Genomic DNA, 19,102 nt, shown 5'->3' with positions numbered 1-19,102 from the left:
AGCAATGACATGGAGTGGCACCTACACACACATTCGCCTTTGTACAGCAATGACATGGAGTGGCACCTACACACACATTCGCCTTTGTACAGCAATGACATGGAGTGGCACCTACACACACATTCGCCTTTGTACAGCAATGACATGGAGTGGCACCTACACACATTCGCCTGCATACAAACATGCACACACACACACACACACACAGAAAATCAGAAGAGCTGAACAGGCTTTTGGAACTACATGCACAACCAGTACTGCTGAGTGCTTGACAGGAAAACAACTGGTCTGTCTTCCGAAAGGCGTGTGACACAACTGAACTTGGCAGAAAGAGGGGCTCCAACAGCCAGGTCTTTCCATGGGATTCCTGAGTCCCCAAGAACAGAAAGAGTTCTGCAATTTAGACGGTGACTTCCGGTTCCCAGGATGGCTGAGCTATCAAGACTGTGCACTACAGAGATGAGAGCTGAGGCCTGACTGAAGCTTCCTGCCGACACCAACCCACAGAAACTACATCAAGTGAACTGAAGCCAGGTCTCAGTTCTGCCGAAAACTCTGCTTTTCAGAGATGGGGTTTCTTTGTATAACAGTTCTGGCTGTCCTGGAACCCACTTTGTAGACCAAGCTAGCCTCGAACTCGGAGATCTACTTCCCTCTGCCCCACCCCCAGTCCTGGGGTTAAAGCCGTGCACCGCCCAGCCACACTGCACCTCTTTGTCCACAAGATTTCACCCATCAAACGCGCTCTGATCCCTCTGTCTTCCCCTCTTCCTTCCTCTGTCCCATGAGTTGCCGTTTCTCTACACCTACTAGTTCTACGCCCTTGTGCATACATGCTTACCTGTACGTGATATAAAAAACAATTAAGTTGGACACGTCCCATTCTTTGTGTATATTTCCTCTGGAAGCTCTCATTGCTTGGCATAGGACACATACAGTGATGCGAATACCACTCCAACAGTAAAAAATAAAAATAAAAAGGCCTAACCAGACAAAATGTGCTGCCATTAAGACAAACACCATTCACTTCTCAAGTAGATTTTCCACCAGTGATTTTCCATTTATAAACAAGGCATTTTTTAATGATTTATTTATTTTATGTGCATTGGTGTGAAGGTGTCAGATCTCATGGAACTGCATTTTCAGACAGTTGTGAGCTGCCATGTGGGTGTTGGGAATTGAACCCGGTTCCTCCGGAAGAGCAGTCAGTGCTCCTAACCGCTGAGCCCTCTCTCCAGCTCTAAGCGAGGCTTTTTAAGAGATGAACAGCAGGGCAGTTTTCACATCACAACCACCTGTAACTCCAGTGCCGAGTGACACAGCACCTGCTGCTGGCCTCTGCTAACACCAGACATGCACAAAGTGCACATACACACGTGCATGCCAAACACTTATTAAAAGAAATGCTAAATTTATTTATTATTTTGAATTATAGATGAACTGCTAGGTATGGCTAATTTAGGTCTAAAAATTTAATAAAGAAGCCAGGCATGGTGATATATGCCCGTATTCCCAGAAAGTAGGAAGCTGACATAGCAAGATCATGAGTTAGAAGCCACATTGGACTACACAGTGAGACCCTGCCTTAATTTACAAAAAAAGTATAAAGCAATTTTAATATCTTGTGAAGAATCTGGAAATAACACAGAGAATAGTAAGATTCTAAAGTGGAGAAGAACACAGAATGCCGAGAAAGATGACAAATGATTTTAATATTTAAGTGTAATTCAAACTTTTTCCATCATAAAGCAGTCTTTGTCTACCGTTCAGTTACTTTTTACTAACTGCTTCCAGAAACCGCAGCAGGTGCAGGAACAGGTTGATAATGTCCAAGTAGAGACTGATGGCAGCTAGCACATACTCTTCGGGAGACAGCTTGTACATCAGCACGTGTGTGTCAAAGATGATAAAGCCACAGAAAAGAAGGGCGCCTAGAGACGCCAAGACCAATTCCACCACTTCACTATGGAAAAAAACCTACAAGCAAGGGATGAAAGAAATATGTTCATATTTAGGGATCACGTTAGATCAGTAGATCAGTATCAATTACTTTTCATACCAACCTACGGCTAGCTGTATGTGTAACCATGGCATACACTGCTGATGCAGAACACTGACGTATGAATCTATGGCTAGTTGCATATGGCATACAGCACTGATGTATGAATGTTACAGGCAGAAAGAAGGCAGGCAGACCTAAAGTCGCATTTGCTTGACAGAAGTATGTACGGGAAGACAGCTTTCTTTCAATTAAGTTTACTACTTGACTATGACCAGTAGCATTCTAAACATCAACTGCTTTAAAATGTTACTTTTGTTGTTGTTGTTGTTTGCTTTTTGAGACAGGGCTTCTCTATGTAGTCCTGGATGTCCTGGAACTTGCTCTGTAGCCCAGCCTGGTCTTGAACTCACAGAAATCCACCTGCCTCTGCCTCCTGAGTGCTGGGATTAAAGGCATGCACCACCATGGCCCTGCTAAAATGTTACTTTTTAAGAATGAATTTTTTATGATATTTGCTTATTTATCAGAGACTGTGCATAGCACAGCAAGCAAGCAAGAATGTGTAGGTCAGAAGACAACTGTCAAGAGTTGGTCCCCACCTTCCACTCTGTGGGTTTCAGGGACAGAATTCAGGCCATCAGGTGTATAGGCTTTATTCTCATCAGCCCCCTCTTTTTCAGAATTAAATGTGCCACTTGGAGGTTGGCAGCTACAAGGAGGAGACTTTTTGTGTAACTTCATTTATTTGTGCAACCATCTCTTTCTGAATCAGCAATAATGATGAATATAAGACCATGATTTTTACTGAAATTATCCTATAAATCCTATATATAAGTCCTTTAGCTAATTCTAACTGTCCTCTATAGACAACTCTGCAGGAAGTTCAAATGGCTTACGCTGACATAGGCAGAACTGCATTTGAGTTAACTGTCCTAACACACTTACCTTCAAAAATCCTGCCAGGCACAAAATCCACAAAACAGCAAACAGCCTGGAGAAAACAAAATGTAAACACTTCACAATCCTGTTCATTATGAAAACACTTTTTTTTTTTGTAAAGTTTACTTTTTTATTTTATGTGTATGAGTGTTCTGCCTGTATATATGTATGTATGTATGTATGTATGTATGCATGTATGTGTACCATGCACCTACCTGACACCTGAAGATGTCAGAAGAGGGCATCATGTCCTCTGGAACTGGAAGTAGGGACTGTGGTAGTTTGAATGGCATTGGTCCCCAGAAGCTCATAGGGGACCATAAAAAGTGTGGCATTGTTAGAGCAGATATGACCTTGTTGGAGGAAGTATGTCACTATGTGGGCAGACTTTGAGGTCTCAGATATGCCCAAGCCACATCTAGGGTATCAGAGCGCTTCCTGTTGCCTACAAGATGCACCATATCTGCCTGCATGTGGCCATGCCCCACCATGATGATAATGGACTGTAAACGGGTTACCCCAATTAAATGTTTTCCCTTACAATAGTTACATGGTCATAGTGTCTCTTCACAGCCTAGACACCCTAATTATTTCTTTTTTTCTTCTTTTTTTAAATATTTATTTATTTATTATGTATACAATATTCTGTCTGTGCGTGTGTCTGCAGGCCAGAAGAGGGCACCAGACCTCATTACAGATGGTTGTGAGCCACCATGTGGTTGCCAGGAATTGAACTCAGGACCTTTGGAAGAGCAGGCAATGCTCTTAACCTCTGAGCCATCTCTCCAGCCCCCTGACCTTGTTTTTGTTCGAAGGAATCTGGACTTTGGTTGGGACTATGAATTAGAAAAGCTGTTGAAGGCTTTAATTGCCGCCTAATGGGCCGTACTAGTAGGAGCATGGAAAACAGTGGTTGAGTGTGATTTGATGAAGTGGGTGGGGGCATGACTTGCTCAAGAGGTTACAGTAGAGAAGATTAATATGTTGCCTAGAGATCATCCTTGTGATATTTTGGTGAAGAATGTAGCTGCTTTTTGACCTTGTCTGAAGAATCTGCCTGTGGCTAAAATGAAGAGCTTTGGATTAATTCTGTTGGCAGGGGAAACTCAAAATAGCCTAGTATAGACTCTATTGTGTTGTTACTAGTGTTAACTCTCATGAAGATTTATAATGAAAAGGAGCAAGCTAAGCTAAGCAAATAAAAATACAAAATGTATATATTGTGAGAAGGAGCACCAGGAGTGTAACAGAGCTAAATCCTGCCTTCAAGGAGATAAAGGATTAAGAATTAAAATAGAGGGAGTGGTGAATGCAGGGCAAGATCTCACCAACCTAAGTCTCCAACTTTTGAAAAGAACTAAAGAAAAGTTTAGAGCCTGGTGTGGTGGTACACACCTTTAATTCCAGCAGAGGCTGGTGGATCTCTGAGTTTGAGGGCAGCCTGGTCTACAGAGCAAGTTCAAGGACAGTCAAGCTTTGGCAGTAAAACTAACAACCAAAACCAGAAAGTTGTTGAAGAGGTAACTGAACGAGGAAGCTATGCTCCAGTCCCAGCAAGCAGCAGAGCTTTGCAGTTCGTGGTTCTGGCTTTAGAGTTAGGGATGGATGAAAGGGTTTATGGAATTTGTGTCCACATCTAAGAAAGCCACCGAGACCAGGCATGTGTCAGGGATGCCTAGACAGGCTGTTGTATGAAGCTGTGACGTTGAAACCTGGACTGCCTTGGAGACCCCCGAAATGTCAGCAATGCCAGAGTTGTGGGGTAACTGCTGAGGAGAGCTGCCAACAGGGAGTGGAACCAGCCCACGTGAAAAAAGTGTGCTGCAGTCAACAAAGCTGAACAGAATTGAGGGTATGAAGAGTGTTTTGACATCAGACATGGAGATGTTGAGTCTGGAGTTTGCCCAGCTGGTTTTCAGTCCTGCTTTGGTCCAGGGTTTCCTCACCATGCTCCTTGCCCTCCATTTTGCAATGGTAATGCATATCCTGTGCTATTACATGTTGGAAGTATGTGATCTGCTTTTTTATTTTGTTTTAGATGGGATTATGGTTAAGAGATTGTATGAATATCAGAAAAGACTTTGAGCTTTGGACTTTTTTTTTTTTTTTTTTTAGAGATTTTTATTTATTTATTATGTATACAGTGTTCTATCTGTCTATATGCTTGCGGCCAGAAGAGGGCACCAGATCTCATTACAGATGGCTGTGAGCCACCATGTGATTGCGGGGAATTGAACTCAGAACCTCTGGAAGAGCAGCCAGTGCTCTTAACCTCTGAGCCATCTCTCCAGCCCGAGCTTTGGACTTTTAAACATTGTTGAGACTGTGATAGACTTTGTGGTATGGTGTATCAGAGAGTTGATAAAATCTAACTTAAGGGAAGCATATAAGACAAGACTACTTACCCTGCTCCAAATTTGCTGAAATCTTTTTTTGACTGTAGAGTATAGGCAGTCAAGCCAAGAAAGACCGTAGTAGTCAGTATAAAAGCTTGCAGAACCAGGTATACATCATAGAAAGTAACTGTAAAAGTAAAGTTGATTAAAACACACACAGATAGTCAATACCAAACAGCCTTGCCTTACAGTAACAAAAAGTTTGCTTACATTTTAGCTTTTAAAAATGTTTTTGTTGCATTTACTGATTATATATACACAGTAATGGGCTTCACCCTAGCATTTTCATACATGTTCGCAGTAGATTTAATCATGTCATTCCACTGCTCTCCTGTCCTCACCCACTCTCCCTTTCTTCCATTCACCAATAAAAACAATTAACTTCTTCACCCAGTCTTAAATATATTGATCCAGTGAAACCGTACTGATAACAAAATTAAAAGCTCAGAAATAGTTACTCATACAAATAAAGCAAGCCATATTATCTTACAGTTAACCGTGTTCTAAAGATGGTCTATAGGCAAACAGGAGTGGCTCATTTGCACTTTATCAGGATCTCTGTAGCAGTCCCTCAGTTACAAATGACAGTGGCCTGGGTCCTGAACTAGTAGTTAGACAGCTGAATCAGGGGAGCAGCCCACACCAAGGCAGAGGAGCAAGCAAGGGCACTAAGGCTATCTAAGACGTCTGCCATTTCCCCACTCTACAGGGTACAGGAACCACTCACAGCCTGCTTTACAATTGCATCTGGACTCTCTTAGAGCACACTGCTGTGGGGGTCACCAAACTCCCTTCTGCAACAGAGTAACAATCCCGAGCAGTGAGGGCCACTGTAATAGATGATAACAGAGTAACCAGTGAGGACCACTGTAATAGATGATAACAGAGTAACCAGTGAGGGCCACTGAAATAGATGATAACAGAGTAACCATCCCGAGCAGTGAGGGCCACTGTGATAGATTAGATATCTGCTACTCTTTTAACAGAAAGTTAAATTAAGCTTCTTTTAAGGGGATTAAGTGTTTTGAACCCCAACCACTTAAGTAATTCAAAGGTGTTTTTTGTTTTGTTTTGTTTTTTTAAATAATACAGTTTCTTTTTTATTTTATAAATATTTATTTGTTTACTTATTATATATACAATATTCTGTCTGTGTGTATGCCTGCAGGCCAGAAGAGGGCACCAGACCTCTTTACAGATGGTGGTGAGCCACCATGTGGTTGCAGGGAATTGAACTCAGGACCTTTGGAAGAGCAGGCAATACTCTTAACTGCAGAGCCATTTCTCCAGCCCAATTCAAAGTTTTTTCCAAGATGAATTGTACTTGTTATTTCTATTAATAAATCATTAAAATATTTGCTTATGGCATTACAGAATTTGGAAGGTGAAGACAGAAAAATATATAGTCATTTTACTTCTTGTCAATAATTTGGCATTCTGATCACATAGAATAGAAACTGCAATCCATAAGAAAAATAATCTTCTCAGATTACTTCATCTGTGTATTTTACCTCCACTTCTAGTAACCATATTTATTTTCACACTCCTTACAGTAATGGTATGGTGGCCCTGGGGGAGGGGCAGATGACAACACTGTCATGACAACCATAGGAATCTTAGTAGCTGAAACTACAGATAAGTCAATAGCACTCACTTCCTTTCTATGCTGAAAAGCTTCCAGTCCACTTAGTTTGCTATTTTTTAGTATTTATCTGTATTCTGATTCTTCTAAAAAGAGTGGTAGATTACAAAAGATACAGATTCAATGAAACTGGAACCGAATGGATAGGGACAAATGTACTTTCCATAAGGACGAATGACTTGCTGGCGGTCAGTTAATGCTGACCTTTGTGACACACACTGTAAACCACTCAGGAGTTTTATTGTGATTTGCTTAATTTTTAATTTGAGACATTATTAGGGTACATCAGGTGATTACAGTAGCTCTTGGCCTGGAAACACACACACGGCATCAGAAATGGAAAAGACTGCGTATCCTGGGGTGCATTTGGGGGAACATGGGGTGAGGCCATCATAGCTCAGTGGGCAGTTTAGGGAGTGGGGAGATAAACTCCAGTGTCTCGTCTCAGTCACCAGGAAATCATAAATGAAAAGCTATCCTTAATTCCTTCTGTTTCCCTTCAACTTTTCCATGTCCTCTCAGCTCAGCCGAACTATGTAAAGTATAAATATTTCATTTTTGCTCATCAGCAATCTTCACCCTGTGCCACGTTTTTAATATAACATCCTATGATGTTAAACTTTAACCCCAAATACCTTGTTACCTAAAATATTTTATCGACAGTAAAATGGTAACACATGAAAGACTTACCAACAGTTGCCACAGTCAGAGCTTCCAACAGTGTCTAAGAGAAGAAACTGTAATTAGTGAATGGGTGAAAAATGGACACTCTCTCACGCACACATGCTCACTTCTCGCAGTCCAGTATGGTCCCATGAGAATGGGTTCATGTTAGCTTCAGAGAAGCCTTGTGACATACGTAGGGCAGGACAATACAATCCTACTCTAACAAAAATGGGCCCTCAATGCATCCTGAAGATTTACATTCTCATTGTGGCTCTTTAAGCTTTAACAAGATTTTTCATCTGTAATAGGAAAGTCATAAAGTAGAATTAACAGAAAATTAAATTTTTTCAAGCTAGATAAAAATTAAGAAAATGATACTGTAAACCCTCAACACCTCACAAAATAAACATAAGATATTTTGTTATGTACTTTGATGAAGTACCTTAAAACAGTCTTGCAATAAAAATGTCTTTCTTCTCCAGCAACAGATTTTGTACTTGGACACCTGGCTGTTCAGATGAAGCAGCGCGTTTGTAGCCTCCCTTGCAGCTAGGTCTCACCACGTGACTGTATTCTAAGCCAAAATGACAGAGTGGGTGCACAGCCACTGGACTGTGCTCTAAGAGTACATAGCTCCCCCTCCCCCCGCACTTTATTCACTTAATTAAAACTGAATGCTATTCAGATAGGGCAACGTGCTATCTTATACTATACAATACTTCAGAAGTGCCTGAACTACACAGCTGGCTGAGCTCAGGATACTCTCTTGTGAGTTATTTTGTATTGTTTAAGTCATGTCATAAGTAGCTGAACTCTTGCCAAAACAGAAGATTTGGAGATATTGAGCCTTATATTCTAGGCTCTCTTTCTCCTTGATTATATCATCTCTAGTTAGATTTGATCAACTGTCTGATACACTGCACCACAAAGGCAAAGGCAGAAGTAACAGCAATGGCTGTGAATTACAACGGTAAGGAAGCAGTCATTGTACTCCATCCTACCTAGAGCCAACAGTCCTCAGACCCAGAAAACAACAGTATTGGGCTTATACAAAGATGCGGAGGCAATGAAACTAGCACCCTGCCTCAGTGGTTGGTAATTCCAAGAACTCAGTAACGGATCCCAGAAATGGAATGCACTGTTGATATGTGTGGTTAGGTTGGGGCTGGAGGCTGGGGGGCTACAGTTAGGGTTGAGGTTGGGTTTAGGGTTAGAGTGCAGTGTGCAGTCCTCATATCACACTGTAGATGCTGACACACTAGTGTGCAGTCCTCATATCACAGTGTAGATGCTGACACACTAGTGTGTAATCCTCACATCACAGGTAGGTGACACACTAGTATGCAGTCCTCATGTCACACTGTAGATGCTGACACACTAGTGTGCAGTGTGCAGTCCTCATATCACACTGTAGATACTGACACACTAGTGTGCAGTCCTCATATCACAGTGTAGATGCTGACACACTAGTGTGTAATCCTCACATCACAGGTAGGTGACACACTAGTATGCAGTCCTCATGTCACACTGTAGATGCTGACACACTAGTGTGCAGTGTGCAGTCCTCATATCACAGTGTAGATGCTGACACACTAGTGTGTAATCCTCACATCACAGGTAGGTGACACACTAGTATGCAGTCCTCATGTCACACTGTAGATGCTGACACACTTGTGTGCAGGGTCCAGCCCTTAGGTTAGATTTCAATTTCTGCCTTATCTGCAGCAGGAGACAGGGAGGAGGCAAACACAAACAAACAAATAGAACAAGCCAGCAAGATAACTCACTCCCTAAAAATGTCTATTGTACAAGTCCTACAACCCACGTAAAGTGGCCCAACTGCACAGTCGTCCTCTGGCCTCCATTGATTGGTACCCTGTGCCATGAACACCTCCATATACACGTATCAGGTACACACATAATAATGTGTACAAAAAAACAGCTCTGGGGTGATGGTTCTGTGGTTGAGAGCACTGGCTACTCCTGTAGAGGATCAGCCGTCAGCTCCCAGCACGCACAGGGTAGTTCACAGCTGTTTAAACTCTAGTTCATTTCTAGGGCGCCCAACATCCTCTTCTGGTCTCCACATGCACAGGTGCACATACAAACATAAATACATATAGGAAAACAGTTACACAGTAAGGTTAAAAATAAATCTTGAAAGAAAATCACGTCAATCTTCAAATCTGTTGCAACCCCCTTTCAGAAAGACGGGTGTCTCTGTAGAAAAGGATAGGCCCCCCCTTCTGCTCAGCAGTGAGAGCACTCACTAGAAAACATCAGCCGAAGGTTGTTGAGGACCCTGTCCATCATATGCTTAGCTAACATGGTTTAACAAACAAGGAAATCCGTAAAACACACTTTTGACGCTGGTTTTTATTGTTGTAGATGATTTTGTTTTTTCTTTTGTCCTTCTACAGCAAAGTAAGAAAGGAAGGGAATTTTGCCAGCTCTGTCAGGGTGTGTGTGTGTGAGTATGTGTATGTGTATACAAGCAGGCACTTATATTTTTCAAAAAGCACTACTTCAGAGTGGTGCACTCGTTTCAGTGTGACATTGTGCTCTTCTCAACTGTATACTGTTTCCAGTGTCCTATTCCTTCCTTATCTGTGAGAAAGATCAGGTACAAAAAGCCCAACTGCTTTGCCAAATGCCACATAAGCAGAAGGTTGCAAAGCCAGGTCATGTGACTTCAGTATTTGCCACTAAAATCCTAATGACAGAAGAACCACCAACGCAGACAATCATTAAAGGTTCTAAAAGAGCATATATTTGATGTGAGATTTCATGCACGCCTTTAATCCCAGCACTTGGGATGCAGAAGCAGGCGGATCTCTGTGAGTTTGAGACCAGCCTGGTCTACAGAGCTAGTTCCAGGACAGGCGCCAAAGCTGCAGAGAAACCCTGTCTCGAAAAACCAAAAAAAAAAAAAAAAAAAAAAAAAAAAAGAAAGAAACTGCCTTGGCCCATCTGATAGGGCAGAATTTAGATAGGTGGAGTAAACAGAACAGAGTGCTGGGAGGAAGAGGAAGTGAGCTCAGATGCCATGCCGCTCCTCTCCAGGTCAGACATGCTGAATCTTTCTCGGTAAGAATGGTGCTACACAGATTATTAAAGATGGGCTAGGTAAGATGTGAGAATTAGCCATTAAGAGGCTAGAACTAATGGGCCAAGCAGTGTTTAAAAGAATACAGTTTGTGTGTCATTATTTTGGGGCATAAGCTAGCCAGGCGGCCGGGAGCTGGGTGGCAGGAACGCAGCCCGCAGCTCCTACTACATATATTTGTAAGTAATTTCCTAATATATTTTAGCTAAAACTTCAGGGCTGGGAAGATGGCTCAGTGGGTTAAGTGCTTGCTGTGCCAGCACACGGACCCGAGTTCTGGTCCCCAGCACCAGATACAATGTCTAGTGTGGTGACACGTTTGTGTCCTGAGGGCTAGACGGCAGAGACTGGTGGATTTCTGCAGCTTACCCCTTAGCAAGTCGAGCTGAAATGGCACATTCAAATTCTGAGAGACCCTGTCTCAGAAACTATGATGGGTCTGCATGGTGGTGGCACATGCCTTTAATCCCAGCACTCGGGAGGCAGAGGCAGGCAGATCTCTGGGAGTTTGAGGCCAGCCTGGTCTACAAGAGCTAGTTCCAGGACAGGCTCCAAAGGCATAGAGAAAACCTGTCTCGAAAAACAAAAAACAAACAACAACAACAAAAAACTAAGGTGGGGAATGAAAAAGACACCCAGTGCCAAGCTCTGACCCCCATATAGTCATGCAAACAGCTGTGGACACAGCTCGATTTTATTCTCCCATTGTTACACATGTACACACACACACATGCACGCACACACACACGCATGCACGCACACATTTTAACGAGTATTTTGGAAGCTCAGGCTAAATGCTAATGGCAGAGATAATATCAAAGTACTCACAAATGCAAAAAGCAGGTAGAGGTTCAGAGGATGCTTGTTTCTGTGCAAAGTTAACGCCAAAATCAAGCCCAGAGAGCCGAGGGAAAACACCAAAATTAAAGCGGGGCTGAAAGACATAACATTAAAAGTATTTTAAGCTTAAAAATAACAGGGATAATATTATACAATTTAGTAAAATCTATGATTTTTTATGTTCATAAAAGTACAAGAATAAAGTCTGGATCAATACGAAATAAAAAAAAAACCCTTACTTTCTATCTGGAAAAGTTGAGATGGGTGTGAGATGGGGAGTGACTTAAGAGAGTGGAAGGCAGTATAAGAGAGTGGGAGGGGCTGTGAGAGAATGGGAGGGGCTGTGAGAGTGGGAGGGGCTGTGAGAGTAGGAGGGGCTCTGAGAGAATGGGAGGGGCTGTGAAAGAGTGGGAGGGGCAGTAGGGAGTAGGAGGGGCTGTAAGAGAGTGGGAAGGGCCTGTCTATCCATCTTTTGTTTACTAATGTCCTTCACAGTGGAGTAACATTTACAATTAGCATGGTATTTTATTAACTGAAATACAATAAATGAAAAATATTATAGCCCTTTAATAAATCCCCTAAATTTAAATAATTACATCCCAGAGTAGCCGATTAATAGTTTAAGACTCTCCTTTGGTAGGAAGAGGACAGACAATCTGCTTCTTAGAAAACAGTCATTTTTTAAATTTTTTTCTTTCAAATAAAACAACCATGTTATTTTTAGCCACTTAAATACTTATGCTGAGAGGAAGATCTTTAACAAGTCCTCTAGCTAGGTAGCTAAGTCTAGAGCCCTCTCAGTAAAATTATTCTAGCAATGAAACAAGATTAACAAAACCACACATTCTTCACATAACTTTATTTTGCAGGTATAGTCTTAGGCTTGGGGGACAATACAGTAACAAATACAACAAAACAAAACGACTATGATATATGCAGCAAAGTTCTTTATTTCTTTTCTTTTTTTAAATTGTGTTTGTGTGTCGTGGAGGAGAGACAGGAGTGTCTGAGTGCGGGTACACATGTGTGGAGGTCAGAGGACAACCTACAGGAGCCAGTTTTCTCTTTCTACCTATGGGTCCCATGAGGGCTGGCATGCTTTTCCGGGCTCAGCCATTTCAGCAGCCAACAGTACAAACTCCTAACCCGGGAGATGATGGCTTGACCCTAGAAAACTATAAGCTAAAATGAGGGAAAATAATGTGTTGTGAAATATTCTCCTTTGTCAAAAAATGAATCCAGCTCCTAGGAGTTAGATGATGGCCTTTTTAAAAGTTAACAGACAACAACATCCTCAACAGATGAACTATCTGGAAATGGCTCCGAGCTGTTGCCTTCTCCTACCTTTCATGGACAAATGTCCGCACAGTCTCGAAGTACAGGAACACGGCAGAGGTCACCGTAGTTAGGAGAACTTGCAGAGAAAGGATGCTGTAGACTTTTCTGAGAAAGGCTGGAAGAGAGAGAAGTAGGACATATGATGATTTTCCAAAATATTTGTCCCCCTGTCAGGACCAAATTTCTTAGAAAAATTTGTTTCTTTTTTTGCATGTTTAGTTGTTTGTTTGGTGAATGAGTGGGGCATGTGCCATGGCTCACATGCAGAGGAGAGGAGACCATGCCAGGGTTAGAACCCTCCTCCACCATGCCAGTCCAAAGACCTGCCTCACTCAAATAGGCAGGCTTGGTGGCAAGCCCTTTTACCCAATGAGCTATCTATCGTACTGTCTGAAAAACTATGTTTTCACAGACATTTTTCTTTAATCTTAATCTATATGCCTCATAAAGCTGGAAATATTACTTGGCCACTCCCTGATCTATCAGATTGACAGTTCAAAAGGCTTCGTGAAAGGATCTGTGAGGGTGCAAAGAAGGAAACCTCCTAGATTGCCTGCTGGGCAGTCAACGGTGATATCGCCAACCAAATTAAAAGTGCATTTAGCTTATTATTATTATTTGAAGGAAGGATGGTAACTCTCAAGAGATGGTGGCGAAATCAATTATGGTAATATACACTACTGAAGATGACCACATTTTACAAGATTGTAATAAAGTTGTACAACAGCTATTCTTAGATGTAAGATACAGTTAGTGAGCATATAAAATTGCAATGTGACCTGTGAATAATAAGGTTGTATTCATGAGTGTACAAGATAGTAGTATCTTAACTTTCCCAGGCTGTGCATGGCATAATGATAAGACAGACTAGTTTAACACACTAATATATAGGGGGTGCATCACAGTGACTAGTTATATGGACCTACTCCGTACTTAAGGTGGATACTACATTCAGAAATTGATTCTCATATAATTTTTCTATTATAACTTTAGGGTTCGTTGCTTTCCACCAGTGACCCTGGATTAGAAGTACAGTATTCCAAAAGTATCTTCCAGAAAACGTGTATATTATAAACAGCTACTTTGCTTATATTTAAAGGAAGCATTTTGCTTAGCCTTTTAATTGTAAAAGGAACAGCTGAGACTCTAATAAACACAGACGCGGTCAGCTTCTGTTACCGGCCCAGTCTCCAGGGCTCCTGACTAAGATGTTCCTGCATACTCAGCTAGTCACACACACCCTCAGTACTATTATAGTCACATGAGCCACACAGAAGTAAATTAGATATAAAACTATTTTAAAAAACAAAACAGTTAACTTAAACAGAAATTGTCTGATTCTTCTAGGGATTGTGAAACCTAGTTTCCAGTTCCATCCAAAATCCAGACTTGGTGCTTCTAGCCCAAATTAGAGAAGTTTCTGTGTTTAAATACCTCTCTGATCCTTAAAGCATCCTGTTACAGTGCAGCAATTACGTTTACTTTAAAGATAAAGGGATCATAGTGACCAAAAGCACGACTTTACATACTACCAACAGACAGTATTTAATTTTCAGACCCTTCAGCCAAGGCTCTTCCCACGACACTACACTATTTCCTAGCACCGCTTTAAATGGGCACACTTCCCGCTGTGACATTTGGTGTGTGTTCCTAAACAGCTCATCAAAAATCTCCTCTTTCCCCATGAGCTCACCTCACATCTGAAGTGTGGGCACCACGGGATTCCCACTTCCTCTTGAAGCCTCCCCAGGTTATTCCCATTTTCAGACTGTTGAGACCTCTCAAAAGCCCCTCCAAGTTTGGCATTTGGCACATTAGAATTAAGTTATGCTGCCACAAGAAAGCTCTTTCAGGCCCTGGCCAAGTCAGTGTTTTAGGACAGCAATGTGGCCCGCGAGACTTTTATTTATCTACCTTTGTGTCTAGCACAGAGTTGCTGGAGAAAAATCAGGTACATTTATTAAACATACCGCCATGCTTTAAGTCTTTCCTCATGAAGGCCTCTCTACAGATGCTGCACTGACATCAGTACCATCTCTACAGACGCTGCTATAGACATCTCAGTACCATCTCTACAGACGCTGCACTGACATCTCAGTACCATCTCTACAGACGCTGCTATGGACATCTCAGTACCATCTCTACAGACGCTGCTATAGACATCAGTACCCTGTCTAACAGACGCTGCACTGACATCTCAGTACCATCTCTCCAGGAACTTCGCTTCCTGCAATATCTGGCACCTTCTGTCCCTGGCCCTCCCTGAAGTGATCCATTGTCTCATTTCGTCATTTCTGGGACCAGCAGGAAGCTTTCAGTCCTATCCACTCCCATTATCTGCTACACAGACTGGCTCCCTTCTTACTCCAAACACTTCTGAAAAGGCAGCATTGTCCTGACAGCAAAGTTATAAAGAGCCAACAAAATACAGCACAACCTGCCTGGTGAATACAGAAACAGTATCCCTGAACAACAACAACAACTAGCAAAAAAGATTCAGTGGCATATTAAATGCACTCCACGTGACTAAGTGGGATTTACTGCTGGAATGGCAAGATGGTTCAATACATGAACATCAATCAAATGCTATATACCACATTTATGGAATGATAGACATGGAGGAAATGCAGTTGTTATTGATGGATACAGAAGATGCATTTGCCAAAATTCTACAATGATTTGTGACTTTAAAGGTTAACTAGGAACCCAAAGAGATAAAGGCCATATATGTAAAGGCCACAGTGTACGTCACAGTTCAGGAACTGAGAACATCTGAATGTTAAGTGCAAACATTCTCCCCCCTCCCCATCCCTGTCCCTTTCTCCCCTAAAAGGGACATCTCTTTCAGTTCCCCTACCCCCTGCCAAGGCTCAGGAACATTAAAGGAGAAATGGAAAGTATGTAAGAGCGAGCAAGATGGGAGGAATGAATGCTATGGAACATTTTCTCCAGGACACAGCCTTGTAAACGGAGGCTGCTCGCTTGTTTCCCTGCTGCCTAAGCCCGAATAATCATGCAGAAACTATATTGATTCCGACGCTGTTTGGCCAATGCCTGGGGAGTATTTCTAACCAGCTCTTTAATCTTAACTCATTTCTACTCATCTCTGTATCATCACAAGGCTGGGGCCTACCACGGTGAGATTCTGGCGGCGTCTTTCTCCTTTGGCAGCTACACGGCAGAATCTCTTTGACTCCGCCTACTCTTCTTTATGTATCTCTGTTCAGATTTATGGTCTGGCTTTGCTCTGCTAAGCCACTGTTTATCAACTAATGAAAGCAACACATACAGAGAAGCACATCCCACATCCCAGCCCAGCTGCTGCACTCAGGAACTCATAGAGTCTATGGCTCCCTGCATGAGACTTGTACAAGATCAAGCCAGGCAAAATGGAATGTGGGAGCGAGGGGCTCATTACTGCCTGGCTCCAGTAAATGGCCCCATTCTCATGCAAATGTGGGCAGCACTAACTAAAAACACTAATTAACTAATTAACTAAAAGCACTAATTAAAAAATGTCAAGAAGATGAGAAAGGGGTGCTGAGGGTAGTGGGACTGGATATGATATAGTATATACATGTATGAAACTGTCAACGAACAAACTAAAAAATTGACTAAAAATGAAATATTGCAATTGAAAAAGCAATGATTCAAATGGTGTATCATAGAAGCTACTGGCATTTGATGGCAACTAGGGGAGTGTCGTGGTGTGAATAAGAGTGGCCCACAGGCTCATATATTTGATGCTTAGTCACCAGGGACTACTTGAAAGTCACTACTTGAAAGGACCAGAGGATTAGGAGGCAGGTCCTTGCTGGAGGAAGTATATCACTGGGGGTGAACTTTAAGGTTTCAAAGGTCCATGCCAGGACCAATGTCTCTCTGCCTGTGGATCACTACTGCTCCAGCGCCTGCTTGTGCACTGCCATGCCCCCTGCCATGATGATAATGGGCCAAGTCTCTGGAACTGTAAGCAAGCCCCAATCAAATGCCTTTTCTTATAAGAGTTGCGTTAGTCATGGTGTCTCTGTGCAGCACTAGAACACAGACTAAGACAGGGAGCCAGAGTCAGTTTTCTTCAGGGATGTGGCCACCCATGAGTCAGTACAGGCCCTACTCCCATGAACACACAGGAAGCACTTCTGGATCCAGCGGGTTCTTTTAAAAAGGCACATATGAAGTTGAGAGGTAAAAGGAACTAATGAGGTTGGAAACTGGGGGTAGATTTGATCAAAACACATTTTATGAAGGTATGAAATACACATACAATAGAGTATTTTTCCAGTGGGTGCCATCAAGAGAATGAAAGAGCAAGCTACAGACTGGGAGAAAACACTTGCAAAAGATATACCAGGAAGTAAAATAAGTGATGAAAAATCTATTAAAATGACCCAAATCCAAAATACTGACAAAACCAAATTCTAGCTGGGAACAGGAAGAACTTTCATTGTTTGCTGATAGTAGGGCAGGGTCACAGTCTCGGGGTTTCCTACAGTACAAAAGACATTCTGTGTATGGCCCAGCTGTCAAGCACCTTGGTATCCAAATGAGTTGAAACTATGTATACACAAAAACCTGCACATGGGTGTCGACCAAACAGTTTTATCTGGAACGGCCCAAACTTACAGGCAGATAAAGGAAGCACACTGGCACTAAAGAAAGTGGAAGATGCTTCAGTAGCGAGAGCCAATGAGCTATCAGGCCATGGAAGGGAGGAGGAGGGGAATCAAATACACACCGTGGCACCAAGCAGGTAACGACAAGCAGAGGGGTGAAAAAACCCCATGGATCTCAACTCCATGGCATTCTGGCGCAGGTACAGGAGAAAGGAAGAACGAAAGTCGGACAGACACACGCTATGACATGGATGCGCCCGGAAGACATTATTCTAACAGAAAGATGCCAGTTACGAAGCCTCAACTGTGTGATTTCTTTTTCCTGAGACATGCCTAATAGTTTCATAAAGACTGGAAGTAGAATGGTGGTTGTCAAGGGCTGAGGAGGTAAGCAACGCCCAGTTATTGAATGGATACAGTTTCACTTTTGCTTTGAAAGACAAGAAAGTTCTGGGCAGGGAACACTTAAGACAACACACAACTTAACACTATGTTGCTGCACCTCAAAAGTGGCTAGGGTGGCATATTTTCTCCCACAAGCACTTTGTCATAATTAATACATTTTAAAAGCTGAGCTCACTTGTCAAAATAGTTTCAAAATTCATTTTAGGAATATCGTGCTAGGTGCCAAGATTCTTGATGCGCCAGAACCACCTTTTTTTTTTTTTTTTTTATCTTTCCAGAACCGGTTTCAGCTGCCCAGGCAGGTTAAATCCGGGACACCTTCTGTAAACAGCTGACCTGTAGTGGACAAGGAATTCCGCTTCCTTACACGACACCCGACAGTTTAAATGAAAAATCATAGCTTTTCAGAGGAAGGCTGCCAGGACATACGCATTGACCTGGGAAACTTCTAAGCCATCATTTTAAGGGATTCTGGCTTCTAGACCCTACGGAGAGAAATTAATGACTGGGGTGATAAAGTCTCGGTTGCCATCAGCCAGCGGTTTTCAACCTGTGGGTCTCGACCCGTCGTCGTTGACCCTTCCACGGGAGAAAGTTGAGAAGCAAGCGCTGGCACAGGCGCCCCGGCCGGCCCGTGGGAACTGCGCTGCGCTCGGGTCACTTGGCAAACTCATTCTCACCCAGGTCCCCCTGGCCACCCGCCTCGTACCCATGCGGATGTGCACGCTGGCCGAGGCCACGCAGCTGCCGTAGTTGAAGTCATCCTCGATGGAGGAGCAGGGATAGCGCGGGTCCGTGTCGGCCATGTCGCCAGCAGCACCCGCACAGCCCGCCCGAGCGAGCCCGCTCTGACCACAACCGCCTTCACCCACTTCCGGGATGACCGCCAGACAAAACTAGCCGAACTGCCTCGCCGGGGAGAGCGCCGAAGCAGTCGANCATCCCGCCCGGAAAAATCCCCATTAGATAACAAGAGGTTGCTTCCCGGATGGAGGAGACCGGCTGCTCCCTCCCACGACAACGGAAGGGAAACTTTTCTAGGATTTTCCGCAAAATGTTTCTCTAGGCCTTTCCCAGAACAATTGGAAAACGTGATGGATGGATTCATGTAAGAATTCAGCAACCTCTCTCATTTATCCACTTCTTCAGCTA

General features: G+C 42.8%; 2 protein-coding genes across 2 annotated transcripts in view; one reads left to right on the top strand and one right to left on the bottom strand.

Moving 5' to 3' along the window:
* Irak3 (interleukin 1 receptor associated kinase 3) overlaps positions 1–19,102 on the top strand; it is a 93,135-nt gene that overhangs the window by 11,757 nt on the left and 62,276 nt on the right. The window lies entirely within an intron of this gene.
* Tmbim4 (transmembrane BAX inhibitor motif containing 4) lies at positions 1,693–18,838 on the bottom strand. The gene is made up of 7 exons (XM_050165513.1): positions 18,660–18,838; positions 12,936–13,044; positions 11,580–11,685; positions 7,670–7,703; positions 5,347–5,464; positions 2,948–2,993; positions 1,693–1,977 (listed from the first exon to the last, which is right to left on the bottom strand). The coding sequence occupies exons 1-7, from the start codon at positions 18,754–18,756 to the stop codon at positions 1,771–1,773; spliced, it is 717 nt and encodes a 238-aa protein (XP_050021470.1). The 5' UTR covers positions 18,757–18,838; the 3' UTR covers positions 1,693–1,770.

Source organism: Alexandromys fortis, unplaced genomic scaffold, assembly GCF_014885135.2.
Source record: "Alexandromys fortis isolate MF-2015 unplaced genomic scaffold, M_Fortis_MF-2015_v1.1 scaffold_154, whole genome shotgun sequence".
Classification (NCBI taxonomy): Eukaryota; Metazoa; Chordata; class Mammalia; order Rodentia; family Cricetidae; genus Alexandromys; species Alexandromys fortis.
The sequence above is the reverse complement of the archived record's forward strand: the minus strand, read 5'-3'. Positions and strand labels throughout refer to the sequence as shown.

Coding starts and splice junctions, on each gene's coding strand:
- Tmbim4 (XM_050165513.1), bottom strand. CDS start 18,756: ATGGCCGACACGGACCCGCGCTATCCCTGCTCCTCCATCGAGGATGAC. Junction 2,994..5,346: donor TTCAGCAAATTTGGAGCAGG/GTAAGTAGTCTT, acceptor TGTTTTCTCCAG/GCTGTTTGCTGTTTTGTGGA. Junction 1,978..2,947: donor GCCTGGCAGGATTTTTGAAG/GTAAGTGTGTTA, acceptor CCTTGCTTGTAG/GTTTTTTTCCATAGTGAAGT.